A 23020-nucleotide genomic window follows, 5' to 3' on the forward strand; every position below is an offset into this window, starting at 1 on the left:
GAATATAGAAAACAACTTCAGTCAGAGTTATAAACAATATTCCATGGAATGAGAATCAAGACTTTTAAAAAGAAGAGATAATATATTTGGTAGTTTCCTTCAAAAAGCTCAAAATAAGGAGAAAAATATAAAACTGAAACAGTATTTAAGAATTAAACTGTCAAGCAAAGCATACATTATTTTGACAATAAGTAACGTATTAATTAAAAAGATTTAGAGGTTGGGAAAAACAGGACAAAGTAAATTAGTTATAGTATTTCTTAAATGAAAACACTTACAACTTTCATAATTGATTTTTCCCATGCTATTGATTTCTGTAACTGCTGAATGCACAGAGCTACCTGTGCAGCACTGCGAGCTTCTGATAATGCCCTTCTCCATACCCTGAGCCCTGGAGCAATATCCTCTTCAATTCTGCATTGAAATATAGAAAAATTAAGTAGGTCATATCCACATTTATGGTTACCGAATGTGAAACAATCATCACACTGAAAGCCAAGCAATGACAAAAACATGGAACAGCCAATAAGAATAAGGTTTAAGCAACTAAATTTGATGTAGTGCACAGACTGTGGCTACGTGCCTCAAAGCTTAGTCACAACCAGGTAAATGTAAGATCACTTTGCAGGATTATCAACGCACATAACAAAAAAAAAAATGTTTTTACAAAGCACCATGCAAATAGCATGATCCATATGGATCACAGACATACAAGAAGATACATAGATAACAGGCAATAGAAAATAGGCTCCAATTAGCAAAGAAGCACAATAATTTTTCAAGTTAATCTCAATAACCTACCCGTCACCATCACCACTAATGGATGGTGCAGGAGCAGGGACAGTAACTGTGCCCACATTATCCAGTTTGATCTGAATGGTGGTACTTAAGGGGCTCTTCAGATACCTTCTCTCAATGTTCCGCTCCAAATCAGCCAGCCTGGTTACAGCTATATCTAGGGGGTTGTCACTCTTCCGTTCTAGTGCATGTGCACTGTTTTCTTCTTCTCCAGTAAATTCTCCATCATGCTCCTTGCACAATTTAGAAAATGACTTATGTTCAAAATATACCAAGTCCTCCCTTTCTGATGCAGGCTCTGGACACATCCAACCCTATATATCAAGAGAATAATGTTATTATGGTTTCCTCTTAAAATGCCTGATGGGTGAATTACCTGTACTTAAAATACAGCAGCAGACACCAGCAGATCTCAAGGATCTTTACTGGAAGTTTTTACCTTGTGTTTCCTAATGCTAGGTAGAAACAAGAACAGAAAATTAAAAGAAACAGTTAAAAGTTTGAAGAAGAAAATTTAATAACTTTGATATTATGAAAGATATAATGAAAATCAGCAAAGTATTCTGAAGGACTTGAGAATGAATAAATACTTATTTCATGGGACCACTTAAATGGAAAATTCTCGATAGTCTCTGAACTTTGTTCTTCTTTTCCATTTTCACTCCTTTCACCACTCTTCTGTACTTACCATTTTTCCTTCAGCCACAGGAGCTTTGCCTAAGCTGTTACATTTGTCTGTATGGCTTTTTCCCTGTTCCTCTACACCTACATAACTCTACTCATTCTGTAGCTCTCGTATTACAATTTACTTCCTCAGGAAATCCATCCTTAACCTCCTTTTGGAGGTTAAATCTCCCTGTTACAGGTTCTCATAGAACCACATGATACTCCATGTCCTGTGGTAGTCACAATTTTACACTACTATGATTATGTGATGAACATTTTTCTACCTCTAAATTCCAAGAGGGCAGGGGCCATGTTTGCTTTTAGTCATTTTATCTCCAGCAGATAGGGCAAACAGATCTCTCTCTCTCTCTCTCTCTCTCTCTCTCTCTCTATATATATATATATATATGTATATATATATACATATATATATATATAAAAATGTTGATTGAATAAATAAATGATCTTACAACTCAGCTTGCTTATATCAATCCTCTAGCTCTAAATCCTTCCAAGATTCCCTACTCCTTAACAAAGTCCATATTTTTATCATGACATTCAAGTAACTGAATCTACTTCTTTCTTGCATATTCCCATTTATGTACCCTACACTGCAGACAAATTCCATGTTTGAGCTCCCTGTTCCTGGTGCTCCACTCATGCTATTTGCTCTTTCTAGTATGGCATTTTCTGTTCTCTGTCAAAGCCTTCGTCATCTTCTCATCCCTCATCTTGACTTCTCCATGAAATCTTTCCTGATCGTTCTCATTTCTCCCCACCAGAAGTATTGTATTCTTTTTCATGCATAATTCTGTACTTGTCTGTGATCAGTTACTAGAGTCTACAGAGATGTACACATGTCTTTTCTCCATATCATATGACAAGCTTTCTGAGGCAGAAACCACCTTGTATCCAATTTTGTGATGTCCACTGACTGATATGGAATAAGTACTTAGTAAATAAGAAACAAAATGACCATTATGCTTTTTATTAAGTCTCTTTAGTGATAATTATTTTGTTTTGTATATTGGGATCAATTCTTTCTCATTAATTCAGTAGAACATTTATATTTAGGAAATAAGTATGAAGTTATAAGTAGTATGCATAAGTGCATTAGGTATAAGTCATGTCAAATGGCTTTATTCTTACAGTTTGAAGGGATACTACATACCACTTAAAAAAAAAATTCCACTTTGCTTCTGAGAACACAGCCAAAAATATCTAAGCAGCTGGTAATATGATAAGGTCATTCACCAAAATTTGAGTATTATCTCCAGAAGAATGTTTCAGGCCCATGCTCTGACTTTATACATAACTTGAAAAGTGTGATGATACGCTTTTCCAACCAATAGCCAACCAGAATTGGCAGGTTAGATGGGGGAGAGGAGGAAGGAAGTTGGAGGAAAATAGGGCTACTAGAACCAATCAAATTAAAATCAGCAAATAGTAACAACTGATCATGAAAGAAAACAGACTATAGAAAGCAGATGTCATAGTTTAAAAAAAAAGGCACACTAGGATCATTTTAACAAAGAGGCAAAATGATTCCCTGAGGGAATCATTTTCTAATCATTGGTGTTCATACTGAAGATACTGTGTCACCGAGAGAATTTAAATCAAACTCATTATTCTCAATTTTAAGAAGGCAGTGTAATATATAACATAAGTGATCTAACAAACATGTCAAGAAATTGTAGCACTAAATGGAATAATATTATTTTTCCAGAAAATTAATTTGTGTAGAAGAGTTCACTTGTTGAAGATGCCAGATAAATGAGGCATTTTTATATTGCACCAGGAAAAAGATTTGTATAGTTGCCTAGTACAATAGTTTCAGCAAATGATACACTTCCCAAGGTTGCTAATTATGTTTGTGGCAAGAAATGGATATTTTATTAGCTCTGGAAAATGATATTTTTTGGAGATCCCTGAAAATTTCCAAATGCCAGCATTAAAATAATTTTGAAGAAATATTTTAATCATTGGATAGGATAGTATTATAAGTTTCTCATTCTGGATAAATGTGAAATACCTAATCAAATTACATTGAAACTACATTTTCTAAACCTTTTCAGGTGTTTGTCTCATGCTTATTTACCATCAATCCATTTATTCTCAGAGATGTCACCTTATTATCAATTGAGAAGACTTTATACTCCTATTTACAAAACCAAAAAGTCTTGCACAAAGGTAAAGCTTTCCTTTCTTTTGCCTTTCCATTGGAAGCCAGTTCTCATCATTGTTTGTGACAATGGTAATGCCCAGTAGATAAACACATATATTAATACTTTACATATATATGTAGGGTGCGTGTATATATCATAATATAACACATATTCAGATATATCTATATTCCCCAATTTTAAATTATATAGAGTAAATATCTGACATACAACATGGCTTATTATAGAGGTGCTTCCCGGACATACACAAAACACGGTAGTAGGAATTTAATAGAGTATTGTATTATCATGGTGAAACTGTGAAACTCTGCTTGTGGTAAAGAACTGCATACCAGAAAAATGATAGTTTCTATTGTCATTAAGGAGGCAGCAAGATTTAGTAAAAAGAACATGGGTACTGGAGTTAGACTGATTTGATCTGAACCCACATTTAGCCACTCACTATACGACCACTGGCAGATTACTTACTCTGAGACTTGTTCCTTACCTGTAAGATGGGGAAAATTAATTCAGGATCATGATAAGGATTAAATGAGATAAAATAAAGACATTTAACATAGGAATGGGCAAATGTCAGGCATGTAATAAATATTAGTTACCTTCCATTATCCTAAAAACAGATTTTATTCCAAGTCAATTTTACCTTCACTTGCAAACTTGCTGATGCAACTCTCCTTTCTAGATCTTCCACCTGTTGAAGAATACTCAAATCCATTTCCATTGCTTGATCTTCTACTGACCAGTTCTCCACAATATCTCTAGTTACCTGGTTTTCTTCGTTCTCATTTAATTCAATAATAGCAACTACATTTGAAAAGAAATTAATTTAATTTAATTTAATTTATTTATTTTTTTAAAGATTTTATTTATTTATTTGACAGACAGAGATCACAAGCAGGCAGAGAGGCAGGCAGAGAGAGAGGAGGAAGCAGGCTCCTTGCTGAGCAGAGAGCCCGATGCGGGGCTCGATCCCACGACCCTGAGATCATGACCTGAGCCGAAGGCAGCGGCTTAACCCACTGAGCCACCCAGGCGCCCCGAAAAGAAATTAATTTTAAAATCTACTCTATTCCCCAGTGATTTCTTTCAAAAAGTAAATAAAAGTCCAGGGGTAACATATGCATGTAACTTAACAGACACAAGTGCACTTGTGCATATGCAGGCAGCTTACTTTTAAAAGTAGGGATATTCTTTTTTTTTTAAAGATTTTATTTTTATTTATTTGACAGAGAGAGAGAGAGAGAAAGAGTGAGCACAAGCATGGGGAGCGACAGGCAGAGAGAGAGGGAGAAACAGACTCCCTGCTGAGCAAGGAGCCCGATTCGAGGCCAATCTATCATGACCTGAGCCAAAGGCAGTTGCTTAACCAACGTAACCAGGCACCTTAGGACTATTCTTTTTTAAGAACGCAATACATCTGTATGTTGTAAAAAAAACATAAGAAAGTAATGCCAACTTAAGAAATGTAAATAGTTACTATTTTTTGAGCAAGACAGAAAAAAATGCCTATCAGAAATAAATTAAAACATACTAAAATACATTTTAAGGTAAAAGAATTAATTTTCGTAAGTAAGCAAGAGAGCAGAAATCTCTTTTAGGTACATACCATCCTTATTCTTGATGCAGGCTTGAGTAATGTAATCCAAATGTTTCTGAATTTGTTTCTGTAATGCCTTTTCTCTTATTCCTCTGAGATGTAACACTTTAAGCAAAGCTTTTAGGTCCTCTGGGTCAATAATTCTCCACCAACCAAATTGCATTTCTAAGTCAAGATAAATATGTACATCTTTTACAAATATCTTGAATATGAATTAATGGCACAAAACAAATCAGCAGATTTATAACTACATATATAACCATCAAAGACTCAGTTATAAGACTCTACTAACAATGAAATAAAGTAAGTGGCTAAAAACTGTCTCAATGTACCTACCTTCTGGAATAGGTTTTGGACTAGGAAAATCTACTGGTTTTGCTACTTCAACAGCCGCAGGCTGAGTTGAGGAGACTTTTTCATTCTGTGGCACCGGAGATTCACTTTTACTTGAAGCAACATTGGGAGTCAAGAATGAATTACCATTTCCTTCAGATAATCCCAATCCTGATCCCAGACTAGGTACAGGTGATGTAAACGGAATATTAGAAGCAAGCACGCCAGTGGGCCATCCACAGAACTGGAGTCCCATCATAGATACTCCACTTTTCATCTATAAAAAAACAAAATGTTTTAAAAGTAGAACAATCTAAAAAGTTAGGAAAAATGTTTAGCATCTGAAATTTTTTAAATTCTGAAAAAAAAAAAAAAAGGTAATTCAAGAAGCCTTTGCCTTAGACTAGGAAAGGCATAGTAGTTGTAATGAAGCTTGGTAATAGCAATATTGACTCTTTCAAGTTCTTAAACTGTGGCAGGGGTAATACAAACATCCAGCTGATTCCCTGGAGCGAGAATCTTCATGGGGTCAAAGATTAAATAAGGCAACACAGAAATGAGTTACAATGAGCAATACAAACCTGAAGAGGTGATACAGCAAATGGATTGAGACCCATGGGATTCTGAGCAGAAGATGATCCCAGGAGGGGGGCGGGGGCAGGTGAGGGGGATGTGGATGGTGGCTGAGACTGAGGAGTCACTACAGAAGCAGCTGGTATGTCAGCATGGGTAAGTGAAGTGTCATCACAAGGGGTTCTTGGCAGAAGGCTGAACCACTGCCTATTCTTCTCCGTCAGTGTTTTTAACAACTGGTCATTGGGTAGAGGACTGTAGAACTTCCCTGGACCACTTGAACCAGGACTGAACATATTATTAGTGTCTGTCTTTTCCATGTTGCTTTGGGTTGCTGTTGATTGAATGCTGCCCAAGGAATGTTTTCCACTGTTTTGATAAGACAATGTACACCCATTTGCACTATTATTTGGTTTGGGGGTCATCACATCTGATTCAGGAGGCATCTTAGCTACTTCTAAAAGCTTGCTTAATTTTGAAAAAGAGTCAGGTTTCTGAAGAAAGAGATTTGTGTTATCTTTTTCTTTAGGATCTTCCTTTTGCTCACAATGATCTGGATTTGAACAATTTAAAGTATCTTCAGAAGTCTCAAATATTTCTTCTTTGATCTGGATACTTTCAGCCTTTTTCAGTTTTTCTCTTTCTTTTGCAATTTCATCTAGTCCTACAAAAGTGAAAAGCATGAAAAAGATCAGTTTCTTCAGATCCAACCAATACTTTAATTGTATTTTATTACTATTTACCAAGTTATATGCATAAATATATAAACTTTTCTAAATTAGTAATATTCTGCATTTTTCCTTTTTTATATAAAGGCTAGATTTTTTGTTCATTGGAAAATTAATTTTATAATTAATCATTACAAAATTTTAAAATGTCAGAATTTTTTTTTAAAAGATTTATCCATTTATCTGACAGAGATTACAAGTAGGCAGAGAGGCAGGCAGAGAGAGGGGGAAGCCTGCCAAGCAGAGAGCCCCATGTGGGGCTCGATCCCAGGACCCTGAGATCATGACCTGAGCCGAAGGCAGAGGCCCAACTCACTGAGCCACCCAGGTGCCCCAAAATGTCAGCATATTGAAAGCCCTAATGCACAACAGAAATTACTATTAACACTTTTGTGTAAATCCTTCTAGGAGTTCTCTATGTATACACATATACACGTAAGCCTATAGAGTATAAAAAAAAGGAAATCCTATTACAATATTCTAACCTACATGTTTTATTAGATGATACTCCATAAACATCCTGATGCATCAATAAATAGATAACTGGAATATATCATAATTTAAATAATCAATCTTCTACTGATGGCTATTAATAAGATCTAAATATTCACTATTATAAACAGTGCTGTAAATGACGAATGATCTTATATCTGTATCGTTGGACTTTAAAACTTCTTTTCTGATTTACTTCTTGAAGATACATTTCTAGAAGAAAAAACTTACTGGATATTAAGATAGGTACCTTTCAGACTTTTTGCAATATAATTGTCAAACTGACCTCTAGAAAGTCTAAATCAATACACACTCATGCCAGAATTAGACAAAAGCATCTATTTCCCTATCTCTCTGTGAAACTGAATACTAACGGATATTTTTGTCTTTTCCAATATCTGGAAGGTGAAAATCTGAATTGTATTTTTTTTCTGATCACCAGTAAGGTTGATTATCTTTTCATAGATTTATTGGTATTTCTCCTTTGTGACCCTCTGGTTCATATTTTGTCAAAAATATGACAAACGTTTTTAAAAAATAATTCATAAAAACTCTTAAAAATATAAATCTACTAGTTTATTTGACTTGAAAAGTAATATATGTTCAAGGTAAAATATTCAGTAATGAGAGGTATATGGTAAAACCTTTTCTGTCCTACTCCCCCAGTCCCTATTTCTACTCTTGAGAGGTAACCATGATTAACCAATCATGCCTGTAGAGCCTTCTGGAAATCTTATATGATTCCTTGTGAGTATCATTTCACACTATTACACAAATGGGATACTATTCTTCACTTTTTTGCAACTTAGAACAAAATCCAAACCCCTACACAAGGCCTACCACATTGTATGATCTAGTTCCTGAAAACCTCCACAACCTCTGGCCATTTTTGTCCTTGTTCTTCCTTTCTCCCTTTTTCAGGCTTCTCAAACATGCTAAGTTCTTTCCTTTCTTGAGGTCTTTGCACTTGCTATTCCCTCTGCCTAGAATACTGTTTTACTGACTGGCTCTGTATCCTCGTGTTTCAAATTATGTGTCATTTTGTCACAGAGGTTTTTTCTGATCACCTTATCTAAAGTAGGGTCCCCATCCCATTCACCTGAGAATATCATCATACTTGGCAGAATTCACCATTAGACACAATAATCTGTTTATTTTCTATTCCAATCCCACTCCCACACACTAGAATTTAAATCAATAAGCTTTACTTAAAGGTAGAACAATGTCTACCTTGCTTATTATAGGGTCCCAAAAGTCTAACATGGTGCCTGCTATAAAATGGGGATTTAATAAATATTTTTTAGTGATGAAATAAAAGAATGTATTTAATATTTTCACTGTTCACCTTCTACAGCTTTCAATGGCAAAATATAGAACTATACTTCATCAATTGCATAATATTTTTTTTTAAAGATTTTATTTATTTATTTGACAGACAGAGAGAGAGCACAGTAGGCAGAGAGGCAGGCAGAGAGAGAGAGGAGGAAGCAGGCTCCCCGCTGAGCAGGGAGCCCGATGCAGGGCTCGATCCCAGGACCCTGGGATCATGACCTGAGCCAAAGGCAGAGTCTTAACCCACTGGGCCACCCAGGCGCCCCTGCATAATATTCTATTATATGTATAGATCATGATTTGTTTAACTGATCTTCTACTAATGTTTGAAATAGCTCTTACATCCTTCTCTTGATATTAATTTCTACCCCAAATTACAAGCTTATTCCTCAGACTTATGATTCTAGGCACTCAGGTGTCACAGGGACTAGATCCACCTCCTTGCATGAAACAACCAAAAAATAGACAAAAATATATGAAACAATAGTTTGTAAGAAACTGGACATCAGGTAACAATGAGAGAAAACAAATGCAGCAAGCCCTGTGATTGCCCAGCTTAGTGTCTTAGGATAGTTTCCAGGCTACATCACAGGGAGAAATTCAGGCAGAGCTGGCTGACTCCTGAGATGAGGAGATGGAGCTGAGAGTCCAAGGGAGACCCAAGTGGCTACAATGCTCAGAAGGGAGTACTGGAAAGGAGAGAGCTGCCTAGAGAGAGAACTCCACAGACCTATGGAAGGACTCCTCCAGTTTCAGCTGAATACTCATCAGTGCCCATGTGTCAGGAACCCATCTGAGACCAGGGAAAGAACCACTTGAAAAGGATTAGAGGTTACGGTGCTAGGTGCTCACACAGGCTGGGAATAGTACCTCTTCCTACCAACCAGCTTGGGAAACCTCCAAATTCACAGGCGTCAGGTAGAGTACTTGAGGATCTTGCGTCAGTAGTTAGGGGATAATTAGCCCTAGACTGAGTGCTCTCCTAGTCCTGCCTAACAAGTTTTAAAAACCAAGACCTGAAAGGACCAAACTTTTTCTGAGTACTAGCACACAACAAGGCAAAATTTACAATGTCAGGCATCCAATCAAAAGTAGAATGCAGGGGCACCTGGGTGGCTCAGTGGGTTAAAGCCTCTGCCTTCGGCTCAGGTCATGATCCCAGGGTACTGGGATCAAGCCCCACATCAGGCTCTCTGCTCAGCAGGGAGCCTGCTTCCCCCTCCTTCTCTCTCTGCCTATTTGTGATCTCTGTCTGTCAAATAAATAAATAAATCTTAAAAAAAAAAAAAAAAGTAGAATGCATGCAAAGACACAGGAAAACACGACACATAAATAGAAAAATCAGTGAAAACTGACCCCAAACTAACAAGATAGCAGAATTAGCAGACAAGGACATTAAGTTTGAGAAAATAATGGTTGAAAAAATTTCAAACTTGATGAAAACTATAAGGCACAGATCCAAAAAATACAACTAACTCCAAAGAAAAGAAATATGAAGATAACTACAACAAAACATATAGTCAAATTGCTTAAAACCAATGAGACAGAAAAACCTTAAAGGCAGCTAGCAAAAAATCTCTATGTACTTCCACGTATTTGCCCTGAGAAGAAAACCCTACTTCATCACCTCTAATTAGGCAAACGTGAAAAGAGTCACAAATATTCTCTTCATGTACCTGGCTTTATACAAGTTATTGGTTAGTAAAGAAGTACTAAGAGCTGTTCTTGATTTATTCTGAGAACTACTTGAAAAAACCTCTGTCATATGTCCAAAAATAAATGGGCTAACCAGTCAACCAATTTTTACCGGTTTGAGACTAGCTGACTTCCCATTTATATATAATAAAGTAGATTGAGCTGATGATACATATTAAATAGCCTACTCATGGTTGTTTTAACTTTTACATTCAAATTGCTTAATTATAAAAAGATAGATCTCTAACTAAAATGTAAAATTATTTTTAAAAAATTGGAAGGAATTTTGTATAAAGAGATTCTTTAATTTTAAATAATTTTCTATCTTCATTTCATACAACCCCCTGGTTCCTTCCAGTCCTCACTTCTCTGACATGTGTCAATGAGTTTTAATAAACATCTTCGGGGTGCCTGGGTAGCCTAGTGGGTTAAGCCTCTGCCTTTAGCTCAGGTCATGATCTTGGGGTCCTGGGATCGAGCTCTCTGCTCAGCGGGGAGTCTGTTTCCCCTTCTCTCTCTGCCTGCCTCTCTTCCTACTTGGGATCTCTCTCTATATATATATCGAATGAATAATAAAATCTTTTAAAAAAAATCTTCAAAACGGACTGAAGAAGAGGAAGGCAAGAGATGAAACAGGGAGTGCTGTTCACTGGATTCATTTCCCTGATAATAAATGTAAGTGCATAATGACAAAGAAAATACCATTTGTCAATTGGAGTAAATCCTAAAAAAATACCAGATTATGTCTTCTTCAGTTTTATCAAAATCACTTCGAACCCTCTCAGGTTCACCTAACAGTTGTTGTGGACCCAGGGGTCCACCACTCATTCTGAGTTCAAGTGAAAATTTTTTTCTTTGGCTCTCTTTAGTTGGGCTGAAGCATGCTATAGCTTTCAAATAAATTTGACTACACTGTCAGTAAAACATGGATAAAGAACATAAGAAATGTGAAAACCCTGGTCTAAAATACAGGTCTCTATGCAATGGCTTCCTCACAGGACCAAAGGCACTTTCCCATTCCATACAGCAGAACCTCAGGCGTACTCGCACTGCTCCTTAGCTGTTTTCATTTTAATAGTGTTACCATGACTTAGCTCCTAGGAGATTTCTTGCTATTACTGTGGAGAAGACTAAATGAAGCAGATTCTCAACATTTTCTCTCTCTAGGATTGTTCCTTCCCAGTCTGATTCAGGAATTAAAAAAAAAAAAAAAAAAGATGATTGATCTAGAATACCTGCTCCCTTCAGGTAAGAGTCCCCCACATATCCATAACAGGAATTTGTTTTCCACTTTTAAACCTAAAGGTGTAACCAGATCCTAATACAAAATGGAAGAGTGACAGTCAAATCACTGTGTGTGTGTGTGTTTGTTTGTATGTGTGTGTGTATCAACAAACTTGTTTCATTTTCCTTCCACTTTGCTGAGAGCCTTTAGCTAGCTAATAGCAACACGGTTCTCAGGCTCCTAGGTATATACACTTTGCTTCTGGGTATGCATACCCCCTAGCACTGTTCCTAGATCTGAAGGTCCCTTGATGGGTTTACCCTTAGAGAAACTAAGTGCTTTTTACCCTTTCGCACAATAACCCATCAATATAGAGCAAGGTGTAGGCTAGAGTGTTTTATCTCCTGGAGTGCTTTTGTCACATGTCCAAGTCCTATGGAACCACAACTGGAGCTGGAAGATCCTGTGTACTGTTACTTCTCTGCTTATAAGCTGCCTTTACTAATAAACTTTCCTGCAATTAGCACTTTGTGTGTCATTAGCGGTTTTTGTAACCATGCATCTTGTACAGCAGTTGGTGTCCAGCAAAGTCCTAATGTCATGGATTTCTGGAAGAGGAGCACACAAGGGTAGAAGATTTTCTCCTTGGGGTCAGCAGTAATTCACTTGGTGGGGTTAGGATGGTCTCAGTAGCTGTGCCCAAGGATGGCAGAAGCTCTAATGTGGACACCAAACAGGGAGACTAGTGGTGATAAAGTGGCTTGAAATGCAGTCATCCCTCCTTCCTTACCAGCTTAGAGACTTTCAAGAGTCTAAAGTTGGAGGGTGAACTAGAAAGGGTGGCAGCCCCTATAGAAAGGAAAGTGAGGCAAACTCCCATGATCCCTCTGTTATGATATATGAGGCAACTAGCCCCTGTGATAGGAAGCCAATTATTGTGAGGCATGCTCTATAGGAGCCTGAGTGGGAATACCAGAAGAAGGAAATCCGGCGATAAACAGAGTATCTGCCTTCGGCTCAGGTTGTGATCCCTGAGTCCTGGGATCGAGCCCCACATCGGGTTCCCTGCTCGGCGGGAAGCCCGCTTCTCCCTTTCCTACTCCCCCTGCTTGTGTTCCCTCTCTTGCTGTGTCTCTCTCTGTCAAATAGATAAATAAAATCTTTAAAAAAAATAGTTCTTTCAGATCATATGAGCCCCATTTCAGGTGAGGAAATGGAAAAGAGAGCCTAATTTGTGGCACATGTTTTTATACAAAATAAAAAGAAAAAAGGAACAAAGAAAAGATAGCTAGACTTCTGGCAGAGACTCCCTCACACAAATAAATGTAGTACTGCTTATAGAGAGAAGGATTTATAAGACAGAAGTTGATATGTTGTATAATTCTAGAGTGTGGAAGTGTTCCCTGCCTCAAAAACCTAAAAGACTAATGAGATGGTAGAAAAGAGACCTGTGAGATGAGACACAGAAGATCCAACAGCCATGAGCTTGAAAAGTCGTCCACAGAGGGGGATTCACCAGAAGATTAGGTGAAGAAGGTGCCTGGGGAGGACTGTTCTTCAGAGATTACAGTTGTTAAGCCTCACCCCCCACCATCTGGTAAGATCTCACAGTCTCTAGACTCTTCAAGAAAGGATATGGAGAACAGAACCTAGGGAAATACCCTGTATCATCTCAACTCCTGAAATGAGGTTATGGGTGGAAATACTAACTGTCATCACCTCCACCTTATGAGTTTGATTCAATTCCAGAAGCCAGACTTTCTCTGTTCCTAATCTGGGCTCTTTCAAATGTAAGAAGGACTAGGGCTGGGCTCTGTCCCTGGGTCCCCTTCCAAAGGATTGCTAATCACCCTCGCTGTGCTGAAAGAAGAGCCTCAAACATTTATGGGCTTGCTAAATAATGAGGGACCAAGGACCTACCATTCCAGAATGCAGAAAGGCCTTGGCCAACAAGTTCCTTTATTGGAGCTGGGAGTTGGTTGTTACCTATGGCTCAAAGCCCAGAATCACATTCACTGCAAAGGCTTTTGGGCCTTTTGTGTGAATTCCAGTTGTTCCTTTATCAGACTGCATACTGGCGGAAATACTGAGGTATTTAAGTCCCGCACAAGCATTTCCACATATCACTTGGACATATTTGTTGTGACCTCTAGGGCAGCTTTGGTAACTGTTGGCCAGGCATGTTGTCAACACCCAGATGCACTGACCAGGTCTGCCAAGGCTGCACAACACAGTTACATACCTGGAGGAGAAAGACTGCATTTCTTATGCAAGAATAGATTCAGGTAGGGGTACTGAACAATGCCATTTTGCTATTTAACAACCCTGTTTGACACTAGCACTACAAGGGCCTATGACACTGGCAAAGATATTCTGATGGCATTTGTTAGCTTTTGAGTATCTGATATTCTCTAGCCACTAAACAGTATATACCGTTCCTGGATATGAAGGAGTTATTACATCTCTCCCATGTGTGGACCATATAATACTATTAAGACTGAGACATATTTATTATATAGTAGGGTTTCCAGAAATAATACAATCATACATTTGGAGTTCCTTTCATAGTTGCTGCCTTTCAGCAATGGGCTGGCCAACATAGTACTGAATGGCTGGTCCATGTTCCCTCTTCTCCACAGGCAGTACAGAATGCTGGAATAGCATTCTAAAATACGGCTGCACGAACTCCTCCACAGTTACCTCCAACCACTGTCTGGTCTGGCTGCCCCCTACTGTTTATACTCTGAACATTCCTTATACCACATAAAGGTCCCTACACTTTGGTGAAGTTCCCTGACATCTTGAAGTTGAAGAGCAGAGATGAAGAATCTACTTGGCATCCTGGGGACCCAACATTCCTCTCCTTTTTTGGTACCTTTCAACTGGTGTCTGGGAGGCTCCTGCTGTTCATATTACGGATGATGGATGGACACAAATGCCGATATTCTCTTGTTTTCCAGATGACACTTGCAAGTAACACCTTGCAGGAGGGGCAATTTGAATTCTCTCTTTATTCCAACAGTCTAAATGTGCACTCACATTGTTTGTTGTGCACTCACCCTATAGCAGGAGATTTTGCTGCAGTCCTTATACCCATACAGTGTAATCTGTCTGGAGGACATCTTTGGTGGGAAAATGGCACCTCCTGATTTCATGTGGAACTTACTGTTTCAGAAAAAAAGGACAGACTGTATGGATCGCCCCTGAAGATAATGACGGACTTGGCATGGGGATAAGCATGCCTACCTCAGAGGGTGAGAGGGTGGATGTAGTGTGAATAACTTTCTCGTTGCCTTTCTTACAGATATTAACAAATTGTACTGAATAGTCCTCTACAGCGATCCCACACAATGACACTTATTTCAAAGCTATCAGGATGCTGTATTTGTCATCCTCATCCTACTTAATTATGGAGGACCTTGTGGGCATTCCACTCACAGACAATGCCACAGGAATTACTCATTACTCCAGACTCCTCATTTACTTGGGCTATCCATAATTCTGTCCTTACTAATTATACTGTGTAAAACTCTATCTTCTTAGAAGCAGAGGGACACTCATATCCTGACAACTCAGCTCCCAGTGACCCATTTCCCACATCAGGGGTGCCTGGTAGCACTTTTCTCCCCTTTAGACCTACAGTTGAGTCTGACTAATGGAACGCTGGCAGTTATCCCCAGCAAGTATAAATGCCATATGGATGCAAAATGCAGCATTGAACCAGACTGGCTGACACTCTGTGATCCAGTAGAACTTGTTTTCTTATGTGAACAGCAGGGCCTTCCTGCTTCCTACCTGGACATAACATTGTCTGCACACTTTATGAATAACTATGAGATCTTTTATAATGCCTTTAACTGGCTGGTTAGCTTAGTTGCTTAGAGTGCGGTACAAATAGTGACTCAAAATCTAAAAGGCACTCAAGATCTTCCCAGCTATGATCTCTGGTGTCAGCATCAGAATGTACCTGTAAATCGACAGGTACACAGGGAAACAAGCTTTCATTACTTCGAACAAGGGCTCTTCCCTTGATAGGCACCCATGAAGCTGAGGGTATGACCCCAAATCAGCTACCCCGGGGGACAATGCCATTGAGAAGTCTTGGGGTCTTACCACTGAACACTTTAGCATTGATTCCTTGACCTGAATAGTATTATAAATGTATAGTTTTGGACCGTTTGTTGGATATACTATAGAAATATGGCTCAGGGGAAATCTAAATCTACTAGTGTTGTGGATATTGTTTGTTTGGAATTTCTCTGGCTTATCTGAGGCCTCCTTCAGAAGACACCATTTAAAATACAATTGTTAGAATGTTTATAGCAGCAGGGAATATGGAAACTATGGAAAGAACCTAGATGTCCATCAACAGATGAATGGATAAAGAAGATGTGGTATATATATCTACAATGGAATACTATGCAGCCGTCAAAAGAAATGAAATCTTGCCATTTGCAATGATGTGGATGGAGCTAGAGGGTATTATGCTGAGCGAAATAAGTCAGTCAGAGAAAGACAATTATCATATGATCTCCCTGACATGAGGAATTTGAGAGACAAGGCAGGAGGTTCATGGGGGAGAAGGGAGGAAAAAATGAAACAAGATGGGACCAGGGACAAACCATAAGAGACTCTTAATCTCAGGAAACAAACTGGGGGTTTCTGGTAGGGGCAGGAGGAGGAGAGTTAGGGTGGCTGGGTGATGGATATTGGAGAGGGTATGTGCTATGGTGAGTGCTGTGAATTGTGTAAGACTGATGATTTACAGACCTATGCCCCTGGGGCAAATGATACATTATATGTTAATAAAAAATAAATAAAAATAAAATGTAATTGATAGAAGGCATCCATCAAGTGAGCCACACCAAGGGTCAGGGGGTGGACTAAAGGGGAATAAACCCTCAGTTATAGCTAAATGGTTACAGGGGCTCTCCTCCTTCCCTCTTCCCTGAGGCCTATCAGCAAGCCAGATTAGCCACTGAGCTAGTCTGCAGAGGGACAGCAGGGTCTTTAGTTGCTGTCAGCACTGTTCCCAAGGCTCTTAGTATGTGGAATCTGCCCTTTGTATTCCCAGGCTCAGAGTTCCTTTGATATATATGTTGTTGCTTAGAGAAACAAAGGGTTTTCAACCTCCTCTTGAACTAACCTAAAAATACAGAGTATGGGGGCACCTGGGTGGCTCAGTGGGTTAAGCCTCTGCCTTCGGCTCAGGTCATGATCTCAGGGTCCTGGGATCGAGCCCCGTCTCAGGCTCTCTGCTCAGCGGGGAGCCTGCTTTCCCCCCTCCCCGCCTCTCTGCCTGCCTCTCTGCCTACCTGTGATCTCTTTCTCTCTGTCAAATAAATAAATAAAATCTTTAAAAAAAATACAGAGTATGAAGGAGGGCACCTCTCTCGGGAGCTCTTGCTGCTTGTCCAGTCTGCAGTCTGGACAACAGTGCTGTGGAACCAGTATAGGGGCTCAGCAGATCCTATGTTCTTTGTTATGTCTCTACTCTAGAGTTGCCAGACTGATAAACTTTGTTGTTATTAGCAGCATGTGTTTCACTTATGGTGTGAGTTATCATGCATCTTATAAAACATGTATTTAGTTAATAGTTTTCTTTGGAGGTAATCCAAGATCTGGTATCTTCTCTTTGGATAAAGCTATTATAGGGATTTTTAAAAATACTTGGGCATTTATTTTTTTAAAACTTGTGCATTTAAATTTTTAAATAGATGAATGTTAAGTCTAATTTCATTAAGAACAGATTGTGCTTTTTTATTTTTATTTTTTAAGATTTTATTTATTCATTTGACAGAGAGAGATCACAAGTAGTCAGAGAGGCAGGCAGAGAGAAAGAGGAGGAAGCAGGCCCCCCGCGGAGCAGAGAGCCCGATGTGGGGCTCAATCCCAGGACCCTGGGATCATGACCCGAGCCAAAGGCAGAGGCTTTAAACCACTGAGCCACCCAGGTGCCCCCAGATTGTGCTTTTAGATAATTTTTTTTAAAGTGATAAATGAAAGGAATAGAATATTGCATATTGTTAATACTGTATTAACTTTTAATATCCACTTATTTTATGGTAGTTTCTACCAGTTAGCACTTACTCATCCTTATCAGCCTTGCCTCTCAGATACACTACTTTCCTATAGTGCACACTAATATGCTCTTGTTCTTTGCCTGGTATATATAGTATATCTTTCCAATTAGATTGTGAGCTCTTTCTGGACAGAGACAGGTTAATTTATTCTTTTGTATCTCCATAATGCTTAGTATAAGGCATAATATAAGTGCATATTAAACACTTGATTATTAAAATCATAAAGGTTTTTCATTTTAATGCGCTGGAAGATAAAGGAAAGGGATCTACATCTGTTATTTATTTTATAACTTTCATAGCACTTAAAATAATATAGCAGATGCACATTCATCAGTGAATTAATAAAAACTTTATGAGGAAATAACCCCTAAGTGAAAATTTATTCCTACTTTTCCCCTGTACCATGCAGTGACCACAAATAGTAGTATAAAGTATAATTAATGTTTATGTATCACTTTGTAGTTCTCTTAAATCCATTATTTGACATGATAACAAGAGTTTAGACAGAGCCTATTAAATTTCTTTTATAGAGAGAGAGATCAGGGTCCAAAGAGGCTAAGTGAAAGGGCCCGAATAGAAACTGAGGTCCAATAACAAATTCAATAAATGTTATTTAATCTGAGAGGTCTAAAATTAAAAAGAAAAGTTTCCTGTAAGCTTTTCTTATAAACCTTATAAAGACATTCAATTACTTACTTTCTTAAAATATTTTTAAAGTGCCTGTGATGTATATAGTTCTATCTTTAACACTAAGAAGAATCAAAAAGTACATATGACAATTATCAAACTTAATATGAATAGTTTATCTATCAATTGCCAAGATAATAGTATAATTATTTGGTTTTCTAGGAGTTCACAGATAATAAAAAATAGTTCCACTTACATAAACTGCAGAAGAATTTATAAAAGGGCTAGAACTTGAGCTGGATCAAGAAAAGTGAAATTTAGATGGTGAAGAAAAGGCAAGTTAGCATTATATTGAACAGAATTTGATAAAACAAAGCATGCAAAGTATGCAAAGCAGGAGGAATGCACATATGTTAAGCAACGGTGAGTAGACTTGTCTATGTTAATTCATACTGGAGAACAGTATAAAGATATTTTGAAGTCAGATTTATAGAAGTCCTTGAATGCTTGAATGCTAGGTTGTATACAGACTTATTACATCATGTTATCAGCAATAGGGAGTCATTCAAGGTTTTGGAGTAGAGGCATGACATGATGACAGAATGTAATGGAAGGAAGAGAGTGAACATAGAGAAATTGGGGACAGGTGTAATAATCCACATACCTATTAATAAAGAACCAATTTCAGCAGTGTTGAAAAGAGATTAACTTCAGACATTTTGAAGGAAAAGTTGATGCCCTAGATAACTTCAAGTTTACATGACCAAATGATTGAGATTGATGTGCCCCTTAATCAAATTGAAGAATATGTAACTGACTTCAGTGGGGCTCGGTTTTTTGTTTTTGTTTTTTTAAGCTTCACAGATGATTCTTATTATAGATAGGCAAAGCCACGTGCCTGGGTACTTCTTTACTTCTCTTAAGCTTCACCAAGCCTTGGCATCTACCAAGTGACTCATAATTTTACAACTTTTTTGTAATTTTATAATTTTAAATTAGATCTCTAAAGATATATGCACTTAACGTTTATTGCAGCATTAGTTTTTTTAAAAATTCTAGTTAGTTAACATACAGTGTGATATCAGTTTCAGTTGTACAACTTAGTGATTCAATACTTATATACAACACCCAGTGCTCATCACAAGTGCCCTCCTTAATACTCATCGCCTGTTTTACCCATCCACCCCCCACACCTCCCCTCTGGGAACCATCAGTGTGTTCTCTATAGTCAAGAGTCTGTTTCTTGGTTTACCTCTCTCTCTTTTTCCCATATGTTCATCTGTTTTGTTTCTTAAATTCCACATATGAGTGAAATCATATGGTATTTGTCTTTCTCTGACTGGCTTATTTTGCTTAGCATAATACCTCTAGCTCCATCCAGGTCATTGCAAATGGCATGATTTCATTCTTTTTAAGGCTAAGTTATATATTCCACTGTGTGTGTGTGTGTGTGTGTGTGTGTGTGCGCGCGCGCGCACACGCGCACATATGCCACTGCTTCTTTATCCATTCATCAGTCTATGGACATTTTGGGTCTTTCCATAATCAGCTATTATAAATAATCCTGCTATAAACACTAGGGTACATGTACCCTTCAAATCTGTACTTTTATATTCTCTGTGTAAATACCTAGTAATGCAATTGCTAGACTGTAGGATAGTTCTACTTTTAAATTTTTGAGGAGGTTCCATACTGTTTTCCACAGTGGCTGTACCAGTTTACATTCCCACCAACATTACATGAAGGTTCCCCTTTCTCCATATCCTCACCAACATTTGTTGTTTCTTGTGTTGTTAATTTTACCCATTCTGACAGGTATGAGGTGATATCTCATTGTAGTTTTGATTTGTATTTCTCTGATGATGAGTGATTTGTGAATCTTTGTATGTGTCTCTATTTGACATATGTACGTCTTTTTGGGAGAAATGTCTGTTCATGTCTTCTATCCATTTTTTAGAAATTGGATTGTGATTTTTTAGTATCTGAGTAATAGAAGTTCTTTATATATTTTGGATACTAATCCTTTATCAGGTATGTCATTCTAAATATCTTCTCCAATTCCATAGGTTGCCTTTTAGTTTTATTGGTTGTTCCCTTCACTGTGCAAAATTTTTTTATTTTGATAAAGTCCTGATAGTTTATTTTTGCTTTTATTTCCCTTGTCTCAGGAGACATGTGTAGTAAGAAGCTGCTATGGTTGTGTCAGAGAGGTTACTACCTATATTCTCTTTTAGGACTTAAATGGTTTCCTGTCTTATATTTAGGTCCTTAATCCATTTTTAATTTATCTTCATGTATGGTGTAAGAAAATGATCCAGTTTCATTCTTTTGCATGCAGCATTATTTTTAATAGCCAAGATATAGAAGCAACCTAAGTGTCCATCGATAGATGAGTGAGTAAGAAGATGTGGCATACACACACACACACACAGACACACACACACACACACACACACACACACACACACACAGAAATATTACTCAGCTATAAAAAAGAATAAAATCTTGCCATTTGGAACAACATGGATAGGCCTCAAAGGTATAATGCTAGGTGAAATAAGTCACTCAAAAAAAAGACAAATACCATAGGATTTGATGCTCATATGTGGAATTTAAGATCAAAACAAATGAACAAGTAAAAAATGAAACAAAAAAACCCCCAGACTCTTAAATACAGAGAATAAACTGCTGGTTGCAAGAGTGGAGGTGGGTTGGGGGGGGTGAATGAAATAAAGGGGGTTAAGAGTACACTTATACTGGGGAATCTGGGTGGTTCAGTCAGTTAAGCCCCTGACTTCAACTCAGGTCATGCTCTTAGAGTGGGGACTGAGCCCCAGGTTGAGCCCCGTGCTCAGCAGGGAGTCTGCTTCTCTGTCTGCCCCTCCCCCTGCACCTGTTTTCTCTCTCTCAAATAAATAGAATCTTTAAAAAAAGAAAAGAGTATACTTATCTTGATGAGCACTGAGTAATGTATAGAATTGTTGAAACTTATATTGTATACCTGAAACTAATATAACACTGTTATTATACTTAAATAAAAAAATAGATTTCTCTACTAAAACTTTCATTTAATTACATTCAAAACAAACTCCTCCTCTTGGCTTCTCTGATTCGGTTTTAAAAAAATACAATTTTTCTACTGAGGATTGATTCATCAAATTTATCTTTGATTCCACTTATATCATATACAATAATTTCTCATAGGAATTCTGCCTTTAAGATACCATGGTCTTCCCATGTTCCTTGGTTGTATTTGAGCTTACAGTCTCCCTACTTTTTATCTAGGCTACTAGAATGATCCCACACTGATTTTTCCACCCCTTTTTTCCACCAATCCAAGGTGTACTTAACTCCCAGATTATTTTTGTCTCTGCCTTCAAGAGCTCATAGTCTACTGATAGAGCTGGCCATGTATGCCAAAAATTATAATAAAATATTAAAAATAGGCTATATAACATTTCCCTGTTTTGAGCATTTTAGGCACTTTGTGTTTATACCTTTCATTGCTTCTGACCTCATTCTGATTTGCAAAGTTTTGTGGGTTTTTTTTTTTTTTAAGATTTTATTTTTATTTGAGAGAGACAGAGAGAACACAGGAGTGGGGTGAGAGGCAGAGGGAGGAGCAGACTCCCCGCTGAGGAGGGAGCCCAGTGCAAGATTTGATCCTGGGAGTCTGAGATCATGACCTGAGCCAAAGGCAGCCACGTAGCTACTAAGCTACCCAGGTGCCCTGACTTGCAAAATTCTAACTTTTCTTAGAGTGACTTGCAAAATTCTAACTTTTCTTTGGGACCACCCCTGGATTGGAAAGCAAATATACTGGGATATAGGTCTATCTGGAAAAGCTAGGAGTTTCCTAAATACATAACCCAGAACAATTCTGTTTTTGTTAGGTATTAGGGTTCTGCATAAGGTTTTTTAAATTTTAAACAATTTATTTAAACAAAACTAAAGAAACAGTTAACCCATTTAACCCATTTTTTCTACCACCCTCCTCCCTCCAACCTCTGGCAATAACCAATCTGTTCTTTTTATCTATGAGCTTGGTTTTCTTTTCTTTTTCTTTTATTATTTTTCTAGATTACGCCTATAAGAGAGATCGTATGGTATTTGTCTTTCTCTGACTTCACTTAGCATAATGTCCTTGAGGTCCATCCACATTGTGGTAAATAGCAAGATTTCATTCTTTTTTATGGCTAAGTAACATTCCATATGATGTGTGGATGTGTGTGTGTGTAGACCACATTGTTTGTCTTTATCCATTCATTCACTGATGGACACATAGGTTGTTTCCATAACCTGGAATAATATGTGAATAATATGGAATAATTTGTGAATAATGCTTCAGTGAACATGGGGGTGCATATACCTTTTGAGTTAGTGTTTTCATTTTTCTTTGGATAAATATCCAGAAGTAGAATTGCTGGATTATATGGTAGTTCCATTTTTAATTTTTTGAGGAACACTTATAATCTTTTCCAGAGGCTTCACTGATTTACATCTCCACCAATCAGTTTACATCTCCACCAAGAGTTCCCTTTTCTTCTCATTGTCACCAACACTTATTATAATTTCTTGTCTTCTTGATTCTAGCCATTCTAACAGGTGTGAAGTGAGATCTCATTGTGATTTTGATTTGCATTTCCCTGATGGTTTGTGATATTGAACACCTTTCCATATGCCTGTTG

The 23020-nt window shown here is 37.7% G+C and overlaps 1 protein-coding gene across 7 annotated transcripts in view; it reads right to left on the minus strand.

Annotated features, from left to right (window-relative positions):
* The window catches only part of LOC111143279 (bromodomain adjacent to zinc finger domain 2B), a 313123-nt gene that overhangs the window by 15767 nt on the left and 274336 nt on the right, over positions 1-23020 (minus strand). For 6 of the 7 annotated variants that reach the window (XM_022496948.1, XM_022496939.1, XM_022496956.1 and 3 more), the window contains 6 exons: positions 6159-6814; positions 5581-5854; positions 5254-5409; positions 4291-4451; positions 802-1112; positions 279-414 (listed from right to left, as the gene is read on the minus strand). In XM_022496948.1, coding sequence (XP_022352656.1) covers positions 279-414; positions 802-1112; positions 4291-4451; positions 5254-5409; positions 5581-5854; positions 6159-6814 — 1694 coding nt within the window. The remainder of the gene's footprint in view (positions 1-278; positions 415-801; positions 1113-4290; positions 4452-5253; positions 5410-5580; positions 5855-6158; positions 6815-23020) is intronic. The other variant, XM_022496931.1, reaches the window with a different exon arrangement.

Source organism: Enhydra lutris, unplaced genomic scaffold, assembly GCF_002288905.1.
Source record: "Enhydra lutris kenyoni isolate GAN:26980312 unplaced genomic scaffold, ASM228890v2 scaffoldscaffold1, whole genome shotgun sequence".
Classification (NCBI taxonomy): Eukaryota; Metazoa; Chordata; class Mammalia; order Carnivora; family Mustelidae; genus Enhydra; species Enhydra lutris.